This window comes from Hipposideros armiger, unplaced genomic scaffold, assembly GCF_001890085.2.
Source record: "Hipposideros armiger isolate ML-2016 unplaced genomic scaffold, ASM189008v1 scaffold_245, whole genome shotgun sequence".
Classification (NCBI taxonomy): Eukaryota; Metazoa; Chordata; class Mammalia; order Chiroptera; family Hipposideridae; genus Hipposideros; species Hipposideros armiger.
This window is the reverse complement of record NW_017731595.1, coordinates 1085566-1106819: the sequence shown is the minus strand read 5'-3', so window position 1 is coordinate 1106819 and position 21254 is coordinate 1085566. Positions and strand designations below refer to the sequence as shown.

Genomic DNA, 21254 nt, shown 5'->3' with positions numbered 1-21254 from the left:
AGGCAGTCTGGGGTTTGAATTTATGCAAAGAATTCATGCATGCATTCTTTGCATTTAAAATTCTATCCTGTAACATTACATCTTGTCATATTACATATATATTGCAAGGCACAGATCCTGCTCATTTTGAGGCATGGAGTAGAAAATCTGGAAAGAGGCAGCCACCAGCCTTATACACTTCGCCACATGAGCCTCTACCCCTGGAATTCAGGGCTGATCAATTCTCTGGTGGTAGATGCTACTGGCTTTCTAAGCCCGTGTTCTCAAACTTGAGTGCATCAGAATCATCAGGAGGGGTTGTTAAAACACACTGTGCTGGTACCACACGCAAAGTTTCTGATTCATTAGGTCTGAGGTGGAGCCTGAGAAATTGCATTTCTATCAAGTTCCCAGGTGCTGCTGCTGCTGCTGATCCAGTGACCACACTTTGAGAACCACTGGTCTAGGCTACCTTCCCAATGAGGGGATGAAGCATGAAGAATTAACCAGCTGAGGAAAGTTGCTGATAAATTTGAAGATGAGAAGAGAGGAATTGATTGCTGAAAACGGAGACACCCAAGTCTCTAAGTCCCCTCTGAGTGGTGGTGATAATTGGAGATAGAGAACTTAGGAGAATGGTCAATTAAAGGAGGTCACACTAGGACAGATTCCACCGCTAGGAGGGATTCTCAACCAGGTGAGTTTTCAAAAGAATAAGTAGGAAGATTAGATGGGCAAATTGGTGAGAGTCAGCATTATGAATTGTTCCTTTGGTGAGATAGCATGCCCTGTTGTTAGAGCTAGCTTTTTTTGTATTTGATGTTTTTGTCTGCTTTCCTGCCTCCCCGATCCCACCACTGGAAGTTGTATTATAGATTTATTTTTTTCAAACTGTGATAGAGTATTGAAGATAATCAGGCATTTCTTAGAGCATTTTATTTATGGAACTGCCACATATTCTTGTTTATTTTCCTTCTTACTTTTTTCAAATTTCTGTTTAGTATGTTATTAGATCAATGGAACACTTTAAAAAATTTATCTAGGGTTTCCAAATTGCATTAGTTATTTTCCTACTCTGTATCTTGGCCAGATGATTTCTGTTGTGGATTGTCTTGGATTTTTATGTCGTATTGTGTAGATTCCACTCATTGCATGTAGACTTAACCCTTTTTCTTACTAGATTCTTCTCTGAGAGAGCAGTCACTTTCCAATGCCATAAAGCATTATTGATGTTGGGCAATAAAAGACTCAGAATACACAAGAGACTGAGTCTATATTTGAAATGTCATTCTATTGACTTTCAGCTGCACAGAGAATAAACTAAAAAGTGGAGCGGAACCATCATGTGGTGTGAGGACCTTTCTGTACCCCACTTGCAACTGACTCCCTCTCTCTGGAGCATTCTTTAACCTTATACCAACACTTAGAAAATGCTACTGTGTAAAGGGAATAAAAAAGTTAAAGCTTTGATGACACTGTAAGGTGGTCCTTAAGTCAAGGTGAACTGTATATGTGTTGTTCTTTAAAATTGTTCCCTGTTTGAACAATGGTAACCGCAACAATATATTCTATCTCACATGCTATTCAAAATATGACCTTGATGCTCCTCTTATGAATAAATGAGATCTGTATGCCCACCCTCCAAGCTGAGTGTGCTTCTAACTCCTTTGCAGCCAATAATGTAGCAAAATTGATGTTACATGACTTCTGAGGCTTGGTCAGAAAAGGTGATATAACTCCTGCCTGTAGTGGAGCCCTGACCTGCTCTGTAAGCAGTATGACTGCCCTGAGGTCACCATGCTGTGAGGGGGCCTTAAGTAGCCCACATGTAGAGTCCATGTGGAGAAGCCTTACAACTAACTACCTAAAGAGACAGAAAGGCCAGACTAGCCTCCAGCTGCTCCAGCCCCTTGCTGTTCTGGCTCCACCTACTGTCTGATTGCCATTGATGACAAGAAACTCTGAGTCAGAAATGCCCAGCCAGGAGCTCCCTATATTCCTGACCCATAGAAAGCATCAGAGATAGTAAAACGATTGCTGTTATTTTGAACCTGTAAGTTATGGGGAGATTTGTTATACCGCAGTAGTAACTGGAATACTCCCTATAATAGTTGAGAATGAGTTAAAGCAGTTCTATCAGTGAGGTTTCCTTAATTAAGAGAGAAACTGACTCTGGCCAACTAAAGCAAAATTGATAAGATGTCCAAATTAAGAAATTAGAAAAATCAGATTAAAAGAGAATGGAAAGAGGGAGATCAAGAGCAGAAATCAGTGAAATTGAAAACAAATGTAGTGAGTCATAAAGCCAAAGACTGAGCCTTTGAGAAAGCTAATAGATACATCTCTAGTAGGACTGATTAAGAAAAAGAAGAAAAAGCACAAATAAACCAAATTAAGATGAGGAACTCTAGAACCCATAGAGATTAAAGAGATAACATTAACAACTTTATTTCAATAAATTTGGAAACTTATACAACATGGGTAATTTCCTAGGATAATAATTTATCGTGCTGACTCAGAAAGAGTAAGGAAGACTTAATCTGTAATGACCAGTGTGGTTACTGCTAGTCACATGTGACTTTTGACATTTGAAATATGGCTAGTGCAACTAAGGGACTAAATTTTAATTTTAAATAATTTAAATTTAAAAATTGGAACGGTGTATTTTTCTGTTAAACACAACTTGACTCTTTTTTTTTTTAATTTTTTTTTTTTTTTTTAGCTGAGCCATCCTGCCACCTGTTGGCAGCTCAGCGGCTGCTCAGCTCAGGCTGACTCGAACTGCTGTTGCTCAGAGCTCAAACTCTTGAGCGAGCTCTTAACCAACTGAGCCACTCAGCCGGCCCCACTGCATCTTATAAGATATTATTGCATTGTACTGTGTGTTGGATGTGTGCATCATTTCTAGTATTGCACATAAACACATCCCTGATCTTGTTGGTATCAATGGTTTGAATCAGTTTGAATGACTCATTTCTATGCATAGCTATAAAGCAATGTGTTTATTTGAATATTTTATGAAGACATACAATGAGAAGATGACTTACCTAATGATCCCTATGTAAGTCGTAATTGGTAATTAAGTTGAAATGTTTATTATTTACTTATAATGTAATTAAATTATTTTTCTAGTTAATAAATTAGCATAGACAATTTTTTGGATTTACAATAAAGGCAAACTTTGATAAAGGCAGAATTGGAGGATGATATAGAAGCTAGTACTACAGCCAGAACAGTGAAGGAAAAAAAGAACCTGGAAGAAGGTACATCATAAATATCATGACGAATAGCAATTGCAATTTGTGGTGGCAGAGGCAACTGACAAAGCTGTTTGTTGACATGTGATGATGTCACTTCTCTGTGACATGTGCTGTGTACTTTTGTGTTTTAAATATTTCTCTGTTTTCATTTCTAATAGGTAAGTATCAGTAAATAGCCCACAAAAAAGCACTCTGTGCTAAAGTTTAAGTGGAATGTTATTGTGGTGTTGGGAGCTAGCAATATTCATTAGAACATTTTAAAATGAGGAATGACCCTACATGTTTTTAATTAGCTTTAAGGAAACTCCATCTTTTTTTCCCAATACCTCTCCTTCAGCCAGGTCCTCGTATACTGCAGTTCCTCACTTGGCCTATTTTACTTGATTTTGGGATTAGAAGACTAATATTTAGGCTCTTTCTTCCTTTATCCACATTGAGATTGACCTTATCCTGTGTTCATTTTCCCAGGGTCTTCCTGATGTTCGTGGAATATAAGGGTTAATGAGGTAACTTTCCCAGGAAATAATTTGCATTTTTAAACACATGATTTTTGAAGACACAGTCACTTCATTCAACAGAATTATCATTTTGTTCAGCGGAATGAGGAAGGTGGAATAGGTAGAAATCCTCTGAGTCTGAGAATTTTTACAGACTGAGCCATAGACTCCACAGGGTTAACAAACGAGGCTTCTCAGAATGACAGCAGCAAAAGGCAATTTCCACCGCAACTACAGCACTTGGGGGCTGTCCAACCCGATGCCTCCCAGCATCCTCCTCTGGCCCTGGTGAGGCCAGCAGGCTTCCAGGGGCCAGTGGTGTGGCTGGGAACTAACCTGCATTATAGCTTTATAGTCTAGGATTGTTACCCACAAAGTCTTATGGAAAGGAAGTGGCCTTTAAAATACGCCAGGCTTATAGACACAGATGATTTTATCCCATAGGCATGAGAGGATCTTATTTCCTTTGCAATGGCTTATTTCCACTTCCACTCTTCTCCTTTTCAAATTTAAATGGTAGTCTCCTCTCTCTGTGTGCGTCTGTCTTTTTAAAACACTTTATTTTTTTAGAGCAGCTTTAGGTTCACAGCAAAATTGAACAGAAAGTACATAGCGTTCCCATATACCTTGGACCCCCATAAACACACACAGCCTCCCCCACCACCATGGTAGGTTTGTTACTACTGATGAACCTATATTGATCCATCATAATCATCCAAAGTCCATAGTTTCTATTAGGGTTCATGCTTGGTGTTGTACATTTGACATGTATTTACAGTAGTAGTACACTGATCAGTTTCACTGCCCTAAAAAGCCTCTGTGCTCTGCCTTTACATCCCTCCCTCCCCCTAGCCCCTGGCAACCCATGGTATTTACACTGTCGCCACAGTTTTGCCTTTTCCAGAATGTCATATAGTTAGAACCATAGTATGTAGCCTTTTCAGAGTGGTATTCTCTTTTATGATTTTTCTGCCTTCTAGACTGTTCATGTTGGCCTTATTTTACCCATGCAGAAGCAGATGGTGGTTGGTACATAAAATTAAAAAGCAAGCAACAGAGTGTAGCTTAGAGGAATTCTTTCATCAGTATCACACAGGGTGATAAAACCCTGAAACAGGAAAGAAAAGAGGACCACTGTGGTTAGAGAACTGTGTTTAGAGGTTGGGAAAAGAGCCCTGGAAAGAGAAGCAGGGCCTTGGTTCGTGCAGGGCTTTGCACGTCAGGGTAAAGCGTTAGGTATTTTTCAAAGCACCATAAGAAGGTATTTGAGGATATGAGCAGAGTAATCAGATCTTATTTGCATTAAAAAAAAAAAGGACACTGACTTCAGGGAGAAGTGACTGTAGGCGGATACAAGAAGCGGTCCTTCTTTCTTTTTTTTTTTTAAGGAGCAGTCCTTCTGTTACGGAACTATTCTAGTAGCCGACAAGAGGTGATCATGGTTTGGTCTATACAGTAACAGCAATGCCGATGGTGAGAAGCATACAGGCTATAAAGGCATATTATGAAGGTAGAATAGCTCAGATTTGTTAGTGGACTGAATGGGGATATAAAAGAGAGAGGAAGGAAGGGAGGGAGGGAGGGACAGAGAGAGAGAGAGAACACAACTAATCTTTATTTGCTGGCTTTAGGAACTGGCAGATTTGCCAACAGTAAAGGTTGAGATGGGGAAGGAATGTGTGTGAGTGAGATGGAATGGGGAAGCAGTGTTGCACATGTAAAAATGTCTTACATGTTACATTTCCGCCAACATTTTATACTGAACATTTTCAAACAGCAAATTGGAAATGCTTTTACAGTGAGTACCCACATACAACACCTACAGCTAACATCTTACTATGCTTCTATCCATTTGTCCTTGCCTCCATCCATCAGCCCGTCTTACTTTAGTAATGCATTTTAATCGCAGACATCAGTGCACTTCCCTCTGCATACCTCAGCACACGTCACGTGCTTCGTTTTTTCTTTTGATGTAAAATTTACATACAAGGTGACGCGCACACGTCTTAAGTGTGCATTCACTGAGTTATGACACATGCATGCATCTGTCTACATCTTAAATTTGAGATGCCTAAAGGACATCAAGGGGTCATAGTCAAGATGTAGGCATCTGAAACGTAAATTCGGCAATCTTCCGAAAACAGGTCTACTTAAGCTATAGGATTGGACGAAATCGCCCGAGGGGTGCAGAGGGAAGAAAAACGGGCTGTGCTCTGCAAGGGTCCATCAGTGAGAGGTCTGTCGGGTGGGCGAGCGGGACCTGTCGGGAGGTCACGGGTGGCGCTAACCGAAGCCAAGTTGGCCCAGCCCGTGGTCCTGAAAAGCCGGTCCGCTCGGCGCCGCGGGGCGGTCCTCGGTAACCATCAGAGGTGACTTGAGGTGTCACTAGGTGCGCGGGCGAGCAGGCCTGGGGAGGGGGGCGTGGAGGGTGCTCGGAGGCGGGAAGGTCAGCCGGGGAGAGGGGGAGGGGGGAAAAGGGAAGATGTGTGGAGAGGTTTCGAAATAGGGGAAAGGAGGGGTAAGGGGCTGAAGTAAAGAACGGAGAAGCGGAGGAAAGGAAGGGGAGCGGGGGAGGGGAGGAGAAGGGAGACGAGGGAGCGGGGAGGGGGCGGAGTCGCTGCTGCGGCCGGCGGAGGGGCGGGCGGAGGAAGGGGGGGTGTGTGCGCGGGTCACATGGTCGCGGCTGCCCTCCCCGTCAGCCGCCCTCTCCGCCGCGGTGCGCTGGCTGCAGGAAGCCGCCGCGCCGCCGCTTTTGTTGTCAGGGACCCCGCGAGGAGCGCCGTTTGCCGGCCGCCGCTGTCTCTTAACTGCAGCCCGCGCTTCGGCCGCGGGTCCCGGGCGCTCCGCCCGCCCTGCCCATGAGGGGGCCCCGCGACCACCGCTGCCTCCAGTCCGGGGCGGCGCGGCGCTGAGGCGCAGGGGGCGCTGCCCCCTCTGCGGGAAGCGGGCGGCCTTGGTCCCCTCCCCGAGGGCACCATGGAGGTGAATGCAGGTAAGAGCCGGACTGCGGCGGGTCGGGGACGGCGGAGAGGGCGCTCGGAGCCCGCTGGGGGGGCATTTGGGCGGGCGGCGGGCGTCCCTGAGGTCGACGGGGTGGGCTGCCGCGCGCTTCCTGTCCGCCGCGGGCTCTGCTCCCGTCGCTCCCCGGGTCGCCCCGCGATCGCCCCACCGGTTCCCTGCAACGCCGCAGCGCGGCCCGGCGGCGCCGGCCCGGCCCCCCCCTCACATGGCCCGGCCGCGCGAGCCACGTGCGCGCTGTGTTTACGTTCGGCGGCGCGCGGGCGCCGGTTGGCTGGGCGGGCGCGTGACGCGGCATTACATAATGGGCGCTGAGGCGGCGGCGGCGGGCGGGGACACGTGAGGCCGCTCGGCTCCGTGACCCACATTCCCCGGGGCCGCAGGGACACGTGGGGGCGGGGGCGCGCGCGCGCGCGATGGCGGGGAGCGCCGCAGCCTCTCGGGAGGCCCCGCCCCTTTGGAACCCTCCGGGCTGTGACGTGGCCGCGATTCCCTCCTCCCCCGCGGGGTTGCACACTGCGGAGGAGGCGGCGCGTGCGCGGGCGGTGAACCCAGCGGCCCGGCGGCCTTGGGGCGGGCGCGGATGCCGCAGTGCACCCGCAGAGGCTCGCACTGCCGGGAGGCTCCCCGATGTTCGGAGCAGGGGCAGTGCGGGCCGGCAGACCCTGCGGATGCTGGGGAAGACGTGCGGGGCCAAGGCGGGCCACGGGCGGAAGGAGATGCTTGGGGCAGGCGTGGGGCTTCCCCGACGCGAGACCCTCCGAGGAGTCGGAAGTGCTAAAATCCCGAGCAAAGCCAAGCAACTGGAACTACACCGGCCCTTGTTATGATGCTGCTTCACTGCTTCAAAAAATAAAAATGGTTTTCTCTAGGACGTGATTTGGCTTACCAACCTTCAGTCATAAAAACCGGCCTGAAAATCCCCTTGGGCTGAGAGCCTTACAGTAAACGGGTCACACCCATAGCTAATCATTCAGCTCACGTGTGGTCCAGATGACTCAGGTTGCCTAAGCGACTCTTGAGACCTTATGTAAGACTGGCCTTTGTTCATTTCAATTAATTTTTTTAAACCCATAGGTCTCCGACCTCTCCTGAAATTGATCAACGGAATTTGGTTTTAGAAATCTTCCTTCTTAGATTTCCTGTTGCAATGCCACAGAACAGTTCTTCGCTCCCTTCTCCCATTTTGTCTGCCCACAAAGAAATGATGGCCTTTATACCTGAAGCCAATGAGGTTACAGAAGAAATCAGTTTTTATTTTTTAAGTTATATGCTATAAAAAACCATGCCTTGATAACGAATGTGAATTTTCCACCAACAGTAAAAATAAAGTCATTTTCTAACTGTTTTAATTACCTATGGGCCTACGTAGCCTTTGAAAATATTTTTAAGAATTGGGTAACTGATGGAATTAAACTTTTACTTATTTGGAGACCATCAGATTTAACCTCTTCTAACCTAGGCTTTAGCATGAATACATTCTTCCAGCTTTGCAACCTCATGTATGGAGACCCAGGTGATTAGAAAGTTTTTCTCTGGTTTGAACCTTTCTGGAACAATATCACTGATCTTAATCTTGCCTTTTGGAGCTATAAATTATAAAACTTCTTTTGGGGGACTGTTACCGCATCCCTCCACTTCAGTTCTTCCACTTCCAGCTCTCATCCCTTGGTCCTTAACACTTTTATTTTTTATCATTATCCTTGTTGCCCTTGGGGCTGTAGCACCCAGAAGTGAACAGGCTCCTGCGGAAATGGTTGGACCGTTACCAAGTTTCAAGTTTTGGATTTTGCTGCAAATGAATTCTCTGGCAGGCTTAGCTTTTGTGGTATATTCCTTTGCTGACTCACACTAACCTTGCCATCAGATAGGACCTTTTCATGTGAACTGTTCTGAAGTTAGGTTTCATCAATTGTGGGGATAATTGTTTGACCTGAAGTGTAGGACTTTTCAGTTATAGTTCTTAAATTTTCTCTTGTTGCTTTTGTCTCATGTTCAAGCTGTCACAGGCTGTTAGTATATTAACAGTTTGTATATTAACAATTTATTTCTGCCATCTATCACAAGCATGCCCTTTAACCTCAAATTGTTGTAAATATTGACTAAGGTTGGGCCATATTCAATGCTGTGTGGCACACCTCTGACCCTTCCCTTGGGGTTGATATCATTGTATTAGTCAGTACACATTCAACCAGTGACCATTTTATCTTAACTGCCCTACAATTCAAGACATATTGTGTCTCTACCCTATCTATGACTAATATACATGTGAAATAGAAGTGGTAGAATTTGACTCATGCATTTATTGCAGATAGCTTTTGATTGAGTATACCAGGTTCTTTAACCCATTGCATGTACTTAACCATGGTTGTAATTCATATTTTAAAAATTAGGAAAACAGTCCCACTTAGTTCATTCATATCTTTACCAATCTGTATTCTACTATGTTTCTGCAAACTTGGAAAGAAAACAGAGGGAGGGAGGTAAGGGTAAAGAAATCTTCCCTTGGAGAGAGAAACAGCATGATAATGGGAAGAGGAGTGAAGTGGGAAGTCAGTGGAATTAAGGGATTTAGAAGGTAGTGTGGAAATAAGAACCTGGGAGAAACAGCTGACTCCACGTGACACTTCGAAATTGAGGGAAAGAAAAAAGGATAGGGAGGGTTAGTTTTGTTTGAACTATTCTGATTGAACTTCTCCAGTATAATGAAGGCAAAATAATAATCGCCAGTATCTGTTGCGCATTTACTGTGTGTGAGGCCCTTCGCATATGTTACTACTTTGCTACCTCACATTCATTCCATGAAGGAAGGTGCTGTCGTCACCATTTGAAGATGAGGGGCTCAGTAAAGTGAAGTTAAGTAACTTACACAGGCAAGTGGTCGAGCCAGATTTTGAATCCAGAGTCCACTTGGAGAGCATATGCTAACTACTGTGCTGTAACAGGCTTAAGCCTACATTACGTTTGAAGGTATGTGCACAAGTTGGTAGGCCTGCCTTCTTGGGGTGAAGGAGATGTGTGTGTGTGGACCAACTCGGTTCGCAGTGGTATAGTATTGGGTCAGAGCTGGTGGAAAGGGCAGGTGTCAGCAGAGCCTCCCAATTTCATCATTCCAGTTTTCAAAATCTTGTTGCTAGTAAATCTATTTTTTCCCTAGACACTAGATTACACTTGTCCCCCACCCCCCACAGCAATTTACAAGGAGACAAAAACACTATTTTACAAAATAAGATCTTTTTGTTTTTTGCCACCCCATTTTCTGAAATAATCTCTTAATGGTACATCATTTAATAATTTTCATATTCTTCAAGACCCCACTTATGGTCACCTTGGCTGTGTTCACTCTTCTTGACCTCTGCCCTGTATAGTGAGTGCTCTTGTGTGATCCTCAGCAGTTCACAATCATGGGTATGACAATTGCTCACATGGCACTGAAATGAGTGGTTAGCACAGCTGTTTCCCCAGTTGGCCTCTAAAGATTTTTAGGGAAGGGACCATGCCATTCTCTGGATCCCTGACACTCAGGACATATTTGGAAGTTTAGTGTTTCAATTAGTATTTCTACACTACCATCCTGTGAGTAGAAATTATTAATAACCCTTTTTTTTTTCAAAGATTTTATTGGGGAATTGGGGGAGGGAAACAGACAAGTTGCTGTCCTTTTGTTTTTCAATCTAGTTATGGAGGACGTTGTTTCACTAGCTCATGTTGGTATTATCATTGTGCTCTTCCCGGGTGAGGCAGTTGGTTGCCGGCCATTGGATGGTCACTCATGGCAGCTTATGCCGGCTGCCAGTCACTCATAGTAGCTTACTGCAGCCCCGCTGCTGCGTACGCTGTCGCTGGTGACTCACAGCAGCCCAGCTCCAGGTTGAGCCATTGTTCACCATCTTAGCTGTAGAGGGCGCAGCATCACCGGCCCCCATATGGGATCTGAACCGGTGACCCTGCTGCTCAGAGCTTGCGCTCCCAAGCCAGCTCTTAACCAACTGAGCCACTCGGCCGGCCCTCAGTAACCTTTTAAAATGAGAAATCTAAAGCTTCTGGGTGGTAAAATGTTTTGCTCTTAAGTCACAAGGCAAAAGCTTACAGCCATGACTTGAATTCAAGCATGCTTTCTAGGCTGGTGAGCAGTGGGAGTGGGAGGATTTTGATGATAGGCAAGCCTAGGACTGGGGGAAGAAAGCCCTAATGTATGCAGGGACAGTAAGTGCTTCCCGGTAGGACAAAATTGGATATTGACTTCTGGCTTGTCTGAAGTTGACCACTGGGTAAGCCCTAGCCTGGGAATCTGGCCGAACTCCAGAGTCCTTTTCAACTAAAAATAGAGAAGACTCTGCCTCAGCTAATTTTAGCTTGAGGTATCTAACAAGTGCCTTCTGCCTGCTCTGGAGGTGCTGGGACTTGCTGGCTCTGGGGATTTTTACCTTTCTTGCTTTATCATCAATAACTGTGCGTGGAAAAAGCACTTTCATAATCCCTTTTTATGAATACCATTTCGTTTTAATCTTGTAATAACTCTGACAGACACTCCCATTTTATAGAAGATGACTCAGGTTTAGAGAAATTGAAAGTGACTTGCTTGCCCAGGTCTTCTCAGTAAGACATAATAGTCTGACCTCTGGAATGAGATAGCCTTGACTTTTCAGCCCTGGCCCTGCCACTTAGTAGCTGTATCACTTAGCGTCTCTGAGCTTCGAGTTCCTCATCTGTAAAATGGGATAGTGTCAATTAATTCACAGGGTTCTTGTGAGGATGAAATGTGTGAAATTGTGTTACATTCTTGACATTGGCTAGGTACTTGGTGTTTTGTAGTTTTCACTTTCCTTTCTTCACTGGGTTGAGGAGCTACTAGATGTACTCTGGACCTTCTAGGAAATTAAAATTTAACCCATTTGGGTTGCTAATCATCAGGTCAGTAGATTGGTGTTTGGTAGCAAGAGTAGATGCTAAGACAAATCAGTGTAGAAGGTCTTGCTAGGAGAATGTAGCTGCTACTAAATGGGTCATCTTTGATTCCATCGTGCTGGCACAAATTCTTGTAAATGATTGTTGAACTCCTTAAAGATAGGAATAGGATCTTAATTGGATTGATGATAGCCCAGTAATCTTTGTTAGGTTTGATTTTGGAGCTTTTGCAAAGGAAGGTGGGTGTGTGTGAGTAATAACGATACCTTCCATTGCCCCGTCAGTGCTTTTAACTACAGTAGTTCTTAAGCCATCGTGATAGCTGGATTTCTAAAAGTTTTTTTTAAGTTGAGGTAGTCTGAAGACCTCGTGAACGTAAATGGCTTACGTAGATCCTGGCCCTTGAAAAGTCTTCTAAGGAACACCATCATTTTTTCGTCTTTTATCCTCTTGAGATCTTAGGAAGTGAATTTGCTACCTAACCTTGTATTTGAGAAAAGACAAATAGCTGTGAGATCTTCCTTTGGGAGTTAATTCAGGACGAAGGATAATATTTCCCTTTGTATCCAATTCTGAGTGGAGAAACGTGTGACAAAAGTAGCAGTTTGCTAACACCTGAAATTTCTAATGTGAATTTTATTTATTTATTAAAAAAATTTTTTTTTTTAAAGATTTTTATTGGGGAATTGGAACAGCACTGGGGAATTGGGGGAAGGGGAACAGACAAGTTGCTGTCGTTTTGTTCTTCAGTCTAGTTGTGGAGGACGTTGCTTCACTGGCCCAAGTTGGCACCATCATTGCACTCTTCCCGGGCGAGGCAGATCAGTCGCCGGCTTCTGGATGGCTGCTCATGGCGGCTGCTGGCTGCTCACGCTGGCTGCTGGCTACACACGGTAGCCCATGGCAACCCACTGCAGCAGGGGCTGCAGACTATGTTGTCATCGGCGACTCACAGCAGCCCAGCTCCAGGTTGAGCTGTTGTTCAGCATCTTAGCTGTGGAGGGCAGTGTCACTGGCCCTCACATGTGGGATCTGAACCGGGGCCCTCTGGCATCCCAGGCCAGCTCTTAACCAATGCGCCACTCGGCCGGCCCGTGAATTTTAGATCTCTAAAGTTTTATAAAAACAGATGGCATCATGGTTTTTATCTGTTAACATGACATTGGATAGCTTCCAGGTTAAAATTGTTTCCCATTGAAGTCACAGCATATTAAAGGTATTCAGGCAGTTGTATCAATGAAACCATCAACCTTTAAGACTATGGGCCAATTTGTGCTTGATTGTAGCCATTCACTGATGGCTACATTCTTAAACTTCATTGTGTAAGGAATAACCCCGGGAACTTGTAAAAAAATTCCTATTCCTGGGGGTACCTTCACTCTTCTGGCCGGGGCCTTGGAAATGTGTATTTTGGAAAAGTACCAGGTGTGTCTGATATGTATTATACCTAATCTCTCTGGATGATGAGAATAAACTCAAAGTTAGGAAGCTTTCTCTACTTGTGTTTGAAGACTTAGAAGCTTTTAGGTTTTAAAATCAGTGGTAGATGAAATTTCTATTATTACCACTAACCTTAATCGCTTTTTCTTCCACTGAGCACAGATGAAATGGCTTTGTGGTAGCGGTTCTCAAACTTTACTGTGTGTCAGAATCACCAAGAGGGTGATAAAAGTTTCTGACTCAGTAGATCTGGAGTGAGGCCTGAGAACTTGCATTTCTAACAGAGGTCCAGGTGGTGCTGAAGCCCCTGGTCCAGGGACCACACTTTGAGAGTGACTGGTTTTTAGGTAGGGCCCACACTGCAGGTCAAATATGAGTCACAGAGCCCTGGCTTCATTCTGAGCAGGTGATAAGCACATGCTAAGCACTTGGGAAGTGGGTCAAACTATAGAAAAAACAGATTCACACCTCCAACCTCAGGACTGATGCCAGGCATATGCTTGATGAATGGAAAAGTGAATGGAATTGTCCGTGTTACTTAAAACTCAAATGCATTTATGCATATGAAATTTGTGTATGATGAATACTGTTGTGTTTTTCTTGGCCTAGCAGGCACCCATTTTAACTTCTGGATTGTAATCAAACTCCCTGAGAGTTGTGGCTGTGCTTTACTTCTCGGGCTTTCTAGCCTATATATATATATATATATAATTGGTACTTAAATACATGTCTGGTACCTAATTTCAACATGACAGACTGAAAGTGACAAAAAGACTAAAATTCCTCAGCTTGTTTTTTTCTTCTCTGTAAATGGAAATGTCTCTCTGTTTTTTGGAATTGTTTTGGCCTCAGCATTTTGCTGAGTGTATGTATGTCTCTGTGTGTATTGGTGTTTTAAATGACTTATAAAATGTGGCTCTTTTCTAAAGAAAGATTGGGGAGTCATTTCCCTTTAGCAGAGAAAGTTTTATTTCGGAGAGAATGCTTCAATTGCAGTTACTACTTTGGGAATGTTCATTCTCCACCTACTGCTCAGTGTAGTTATCTAGATTGTTGTCAGAAATGTCCTGTTTTACTTGTGACTTCCTAGTAATGTTTTATAGTGTTTGGGATTTGTCCTTGTTATTAGATGTGGGCTTCACAAAGGCAGTGAAGTGGGTCTTAAGATACTTATGGTAGGTTTATTACCTGTAAAGGATGTAAGAGACATGCTTTGCACCTAGGTACTTAAGGTCTAGTTGAGAAATAGGTGGAAACAAGTAAACAGTAGGTTTAAATAAGAGCTCAGGACAGTGATGGAAGAGAGATAATTAACCATTGTATCTGATACACACTGAAAAAGCTAATAAATGTTTGATGATGATGGAAGAGGGAAAGAAACCACAATAGACCTTGGCAGAGAAGATGAAAGTAACTTGTTTGGCCTGGGATTTGGAAAAATAATACATTTGGCCATGAGGTTACTCTTGCAACATTTTATCTCTTTGAGGGAAGAGTGTAATTATACCCTGGGAATAATTTTAAATGCTGTTTCTTAACCTGAGAGGTTTACAGTCTCTAAGAGGTCAAGGCCAGTTTTCAGAGGGGTTGTGGTTATATTGATGACGTTGTGAATAGTTTTTTGAGAGTAGCTCTGTGAAGAAGGCATTAACTTCAGCCTTAATGTTATTCTTTGATAGCCTGTATTCTTCCTTCCAGCCTCTTTAACATTTACCATAAATTGTGAGTCATAAGAACAAGTAACGAGTCTGGATTCCTTAAGAGCTGCTTAGAGTTAAGTATGTCTGCAAGTCCAAGAGCAGAAGTAGGAGAGTGTGAAACGGGTTTAGTGGATAGTCATAGAGGTCTTCTGGGAGCATCAAAACAGAAAGCTTCTAGGAGCAACAGCTATGGAAGGTTTATCATTTTGAGATAAATTACTTTAACCCAAATGTAAACATGAGTTCTTGATTAACCTGTGTTTTAGCCAAGCAGTGGGGGAGGCAGGTGATGAACTCATTGTTTTTGGGATTGTGTCATATAAAGGTATAACGAAGAGGCAAAGAGAGGACTAGAACGGTATTTCTTCACGGCCAAAACAATTTCTTTACTCTAAGCTATACAGCCACACAGGAAGGTTTTCCATTTCTTTTAGGAAAAGATTGCAAACCGGAAAGCTTTAGGTTTGGATCTGTATGTGCTCAGAATAACTAAGCCAGTAAGAGCCTTCTCACTTTTTAAATCAGTGGGAATTATATGGGATTTGAACTTGTGGAAGCAGGAAGAATAGCAGGAAATAAGTTATTTTTCATTTTGGGATAAGCAGACATTTAATTAGTAACCAATTTCTAAAGTTAGTGACTTTACTGTTCAGATTTGCAAAAATAGAAAGTATGTATTATCAAGCTTGCAAGCCCCATTCCGGGACTGGAGTCAGCTGCAAGCTTCGTTCTCTTGGGAAAACGCTCCTGCAAGGGCAGGCGGCAGAGTGGAGTGGCGCTGGCCAGTTCCTCACACACCCCTGCGCCCCCGGGTTGGGAGCCAGGACAGCTGTTCGCAAGTATTGTCTTTGTCCCAGCATGTCGCCCCAGGGTTTGGGAGGCTGGTAGGGCATCGCTCTTCACCCTTCGCTCCCTTCCGCAGCCCTCTTCTATGGGAGTTACCAACCAGATGACTGCACTTCCTTTATGGTTATGTGCACTTGATGGGAAAACAGCTGCCCCAGGGAATTTTGGGGTGTGTATGAGGGCTTTTCTTTAGGAGGGAGTGTTGCCTAGGCTGCCTGGATATGAACTCAAGAAGTCCAACCTGCTGTGAAATAGCTGGAGATCGGTCAGGGCTACAAAGCTGACATTGCAGTTCCACAAGCCAGGCACTCCTATGCCCCTCTGCCCAGAGCCAAGGGCCTGGGACCCGCACTGGGATGCTAGAGAGCAGGGGGCGTCGGGTGAGTGTCCGGTGTACTTGGGCTCTAGCCTGGTGCGTGCAGGACCACGTGGCAGGAGGGCTCCAATGTGCTGACACCCCACTTGTTGTCTTTGTGCCCCCTGTGGCAGCTGTCACCCTAGCCCTGCTCACTTCGCGTTGGCAAATATCAAGACCGTCTGGGAGCCTAATCCCCCCACCGCCTCAGGCCCTGACCCTGCCACTCAGTCATCGTGGGCAGCTACCTGAGAATGGTCATGGCTGCCCTGCACCCCTCCGCCCAGATGCGCAGGTACCCATGACCCAAGCCCGCCCGTAGCCAGCGGATCTGGAATCAGGGCCAAGTCACCCACATCCACCAGAAGAGCTGGGTACGGATCCGACCCCTGCCCACCATACCACCTGGCTGGTGTTACACCACAGTCCGGGAGGGCCATGGTGCCCGAGGCTTTGAGGCGCTTTCCCAGCAGGCCGCCCCTCAGTACTTTATGGGGCTGGATTTTTCCAGCAATCAGGAGTTTCATGAAGTGGTGGTTTTGGAGTGCTCACAATCCCTGACAGATCTGGAGCCTGGTGACTATCAAAATTGCCCCTCAGTGCAGAGTGAGCTTATACAGGTGTGCACCCAGCCAGGAGTGCCCGGACCCCTGTACCAAGGAGACCGTGCTGAGAGCCCTCAGCGGATGCAAGAAAGGAAAAAGGAAGTTTGATGGTTGACCACTCTGCTTTGAGACCCCCGACACCAAGAGAAGGAGGCAGAGCTGGGAGTGCGGGCCATCTGCCTTCAAGCCCATATGGAGAACTTGAGTGATACTTTCGTTTGTGCCTAGGCCTGGGCCTCTGAGAAGATGACACTGACCCCGGGACTGACCGCCACCCTCCCTGAACCTTCCCTGCCTGCTGCCTGCCCTGCTGTAAGGACTCCACCAGCCCTGGCCACAGGCACAGCCTCGGCTGGAGAGCTGGGAGGGGAGCAGATGACAGGGCCTGATGACCCTTTATGTCCTAAGAGTCAAAGCCCTGTCACCACCCCCTCCTGAGACTCCAGCCCACAGTTCTTTTACCTTAGTGAATCCTACTCTACCCCACATAAGTCAGTGACACCACCAGGTTAGCTTCTACTCCCCCAGCCAGCAGGTCTGACCAGCACCAGCCTTCCCCTAGCCTGCAGAGGCCACATGCAGAAACACTGCTGAGATCTAACCTGTGCTGTCGTCCTGCCCACCCTCTCTGGCCTTTCTCCCCGGACACACTTAACAGGAAGGCCTCTTTCTCCTGTATGCCCAGTTGCCATAGTTAAAAGTTGGTTCTAATTTTAAATATTAGGTAGCATTATTTAAAAAAAGAAAGTATGTATTACCTTGTATCTAATTATCTGATTTCCCCTTCTTTTCTAGGAGGTGTGATTGCCTACATCAGTTCTTCCAGCTCGGCCTCCAGCCCTGCCTCTTGTAACAGTGAGGGTTCTGAGAACAGTTTCCAGTCCTCCTTCTCTTCTGTTCCATCTTCTCCAAATAGCTCTAATTCAGATAACAATGGTAATCCCAAAAATGGTGATCTCTCCAATATTGAAGGCATCCTGAAGAATGATCGAATAGATTGTTCAATGAAAACAAGCAAAGCCAGTGCACCTGGGATGACAAAGAGTCACAGTGGAGTGACAAGTAAGTTAGTTTTCTAAAGGTTGGTGCCATTAATTGTAGGTGGGGTTCACTTTGTCAACTTTTCATGTGGGACACCATTATATTTTCACTCCTTGCTGGGTAATCATAGTTCAAGTAGATAGGTAAGAAATAAGTGATGATTTTAAAAGTTACAGCCTCATAACTGATTCTTGCCACAGAGCGAGATAGGTGGTTATGTGCTGTGCCTTGCCTTGTTTCCTCTAGGGTACCCCCTTTGCCACGTTTTCATAGTTATCTTTCTCCTGGACTCGTAGTGTTGAATCTGTTTCTAGAACAGAATACGTATTGTGGGAAGGGATTTGCTTTCATGAAGTTGAAGCTAGGGACATTTGGGATTAGGAAGTAAAGCAGGATTGGGTTAACCCGATGAGTAGTGGAATTTGGACCCCTGAGTGAGTGTGGAGGTAAGATGGACAGGTATAGGGGAGGGCCAGGAAGGAAGAGGACCTAGCTAGTGCCCGTAGGTTTCTTGAACAGCCTATGGAGATGCAGTTTGCACCTTTTGTTGATCAGCTTCTCTGCCTCACTTTTTTTTTTTTTTTAGAAATTTTATTCGGGAACAGTGTGTTTTTCCAGGACCCATCAGCTCCAAGTCAAATAGTTGTTTAAATCTAGTTGTGGAGGGTGCATTTCCTTTGCCCATGGTGGAATTGAACTGGCAACATTGGCGTTATGAGCCTGCGCTCTAACCACCTGGGCTAACTGGCTGCCCCTCTGCCTCACTTCTTAATTCTTATCTAGGAGAATTGTTTTCTTAGTTCTGGTTGCATACCTGGTTTTAGATTTATAAAATTTCAAGGTATGTTTAAAATCACCCGGAAAGGACAAGAACCAGCTTTCTATTTTTGACAGTCCACAAACAGTGTTTAAAGGAAAACTTAATGTCTTTTGATTTGTTAATTTAGTATAAAGATTTTTCTTCTATATGATGAAAGTAGATGTGTATGTATTTTTTTTTTTTTTTTTATGGCTGAGCCATCTTCCAATTGTTGGCAGCTCAGCTCAGGCCGAGAATCGAACTAGCATCCCTGTTGCTCAGAGCTCGCACTCCTGAGCCACTGGGCGGCCCTTGTATCTTTTTAAAGTACTTAACAAGTTGAACAAAAAATACGAATTGGAAAGAAATGTTGATGGTTTTCTTCTATCGTTTGACTTTTGTGTCTCTTTGTGCCTTAGAATTCAGTGGCATGGTTCTGCTGTGTAAAGTCTGTGGGGATGTGGCATCGGGATTCCACTATGGAGTTCATGCTTGTGAAGGCTGTAAGGTAAAGCATGCTTTTGTTTTCTTTAAACTACTGGGATTCTGGGATTTAAGAAATTGGTTAGGTTTGCCAGCTTCCACAGTGGATTACCTGGGAGGAGAAGAGAAGTCAGCTGCTCCTCTTAAAGTCTTAAGCATTTTATATAGTGTATGAACTTAACTTGTTTTGAAAAATATATTTTTAATTCAACGTATTTCTTTTTTCTTTAATATTTTGATAAAAATAAATTTGCTGTCTCACTCATCCAAGTATACAAATGCTTATTAACGTGTCAGGTGCTGTTCTAGGTGGGTGGGAAACAGCAGGGAACAAAACTGACAAAGCAGACTTTGAACAGGTCTCATCAGGTATGGTGACATTCTGACATGTCAGACACTAGGAGTTGGGAATAATTCCTAGATACTTATAAAAATGTGGTATCTTTGGAAGTAATGCCAAGTGAGTAAAAGAAACTTGAGTATAAATTGAGTGCTTGGGAAAGCTCATTATATTTGTAAGTTTAGTTGAATGTTTCTTAAGCGTGCCCATCAGATAATTCCAGGTAAGATCGTCTGTACCTCCTACTTACTTCCAGAGACTCTCTCCCTCTCTTTAAATCTGGCACATTTTTCCTGAGTATCAAAATGAACATGATCAAGACACGTACTCGTGCTGTTCTCTGACTGAAGACCAGAAGCAGGAATCCAGTTTGGCAGGATATGGTGGGCGAACAAGATAATGAATATACATGATGAAAAAGGAAATATTTTCTAGGGTAGCTCTCAGTGAATTGTGACTTTGGGAGCTCTTAATGGCTGGGTCACTTAACAAGACTAGTCAGTATTTTATATAGATGTAGCTCTTTTCCCACCATTTAAAACATTCTACAAACACTTTTGTCTTTTTTCCTCAAAAATGTGAAGTAATTGTAGAGCAGTCTTCATTCTGACTTTATAGCTAGAGAAACCAAAGTATAAGCAAAATGAGCCTAATTATGTATTCTTGATAGATACACATACCGTATTTCCCATGTATAAGACGCTCCCATGTATTAGACGCACCTTAATTTTGGGGCCTGAAATTTGAAAAAAAAATAACATATTACATAAAGTTATTGAACTCAAGTTTTTTGTTTTTTTTTAAAGATTTTTATTGGGGAATTGGGGGATGGGAACAGCGCTGGGGAATTGGGGAAGGGGAACAGACAAGTTGCTGTCATTTTGTTCTTCAGTCTAGTTGTAGAGGACGTTGCTTCACTGGCCCAAATTATTGGCACCATCATTGCGCTCTCCCCGGGCGAGGCAGATCAGTCGCCGGCTTCTGGATGGCCGCTCATGGCGGCTGCTGGCTGCTCACGCTGGCTGCTGGCCACACATGTCGTTTATGGCAACCCTCTGCAGCAGGGGCTGCAGCCTGCACCGTCGCCGGTGACTCATGGCAGCCCAGCTCCAGGTTGAGCTGTTGTTCAGCATCTTAGCTGTAGAGGACAGTGTCACTGGCCCTCATATGTGGGATCCGAACTGGGGCCCTCTGGTGTTCCAAGCCAGCTGTTAACCAGTGCGCCACTCGGCTGGCCCGAACTCAAGTTTTATTCATCATAAAATTCATACAACTCCTCATCACTGTCAAAACTCCCAACCATTAGCTTGTCCTCATCTGTGTCTGATGATGAATCAGTCTTCATATATTGCCTCGTCCTCAGTGGGAAATGCAAGTAAAAAAACTACAACCACTGTATAAGATGCACCCAGTTTTTAGATCCCAACTTTTTTGAAAAAGGGTGCATCTTATACATGGGGAAATAAGGTAATTGTTCTATACCCTCTTAAAGGTGTGTCTGGCTCAGATATTGTAGTGTCCAAGTATAGTATTGCATCAATAAAGTATAAAAATGTTGTATCTCACAATTACTAATATAGATTCATGAAATGTGTGGTTAGTTATGATATTCAAGGAAACGGCAGTTTAAAATAATTTGGGATTTGTGTTCTTGACTTTTCTGTTCTCCTCGGAACTATTAAGCTGGAGATCTTTAAATACCTATCATAGAGCATGTACTTAAATTGTGTAGTGAAGGCAGCTGTGTGTAGCCATCTAGTTGGGAACTGTCTCTTCTTGGATCATTAGTTGGCCCGTGGGTGTGTGGTGTGACATTTACCTGTGGCTGACAAGCAGCCAGGAACATCTGGCACATATAAGTAGGCCTTGCTGGTGTCAGCAGGTAATGATCCAGGAAAGACCAGGCTCTACTAATGCGATCCTTAGTTCTAGTGAGGGAATTATAGCTATGGAACACATTTTTCTGTCAGCTCTTTAAAAATC

General features: G+C 44.5%; 1 protein-coding gene across 3 annotated transcripts in view; it reads left to right on the top strand.

The window, feature by feature from the left end:
- The first annotated feature begins 6406 nt into the window (after positions 1-6406).
- The window catches only part of NR1D2 (nuclear receptor subfamily 1 group D member 2), a 61011-nt gene continuing 46163 nt past the window's right edge, over positions 6407-21254 (top strand). For 2 of the 3 annotated variants that reach the window (XR_002125469.1, XM_019655743.1), the window contains exons 1-3: positions 6409-6728; positions 17404-17670; positions 18868-18956. Coding sequence is in view for 2 of the 3 variants with exons in the window: in XM_019655743.1 (XP_019511288.1) it covers positions 6713-6728; positions 17404-17670; positions 18868-18956 (372 nt within the window). In the remaining variant the exon portion in view is untranslated. Of the gene's footprint in view, positions 6729-17403; positions 17671-18867; positions 18957-21254 lie in introns of all 3 variants that reach the window. The other variant, XM_019655741.1, reaches the window with a different exon arrangement.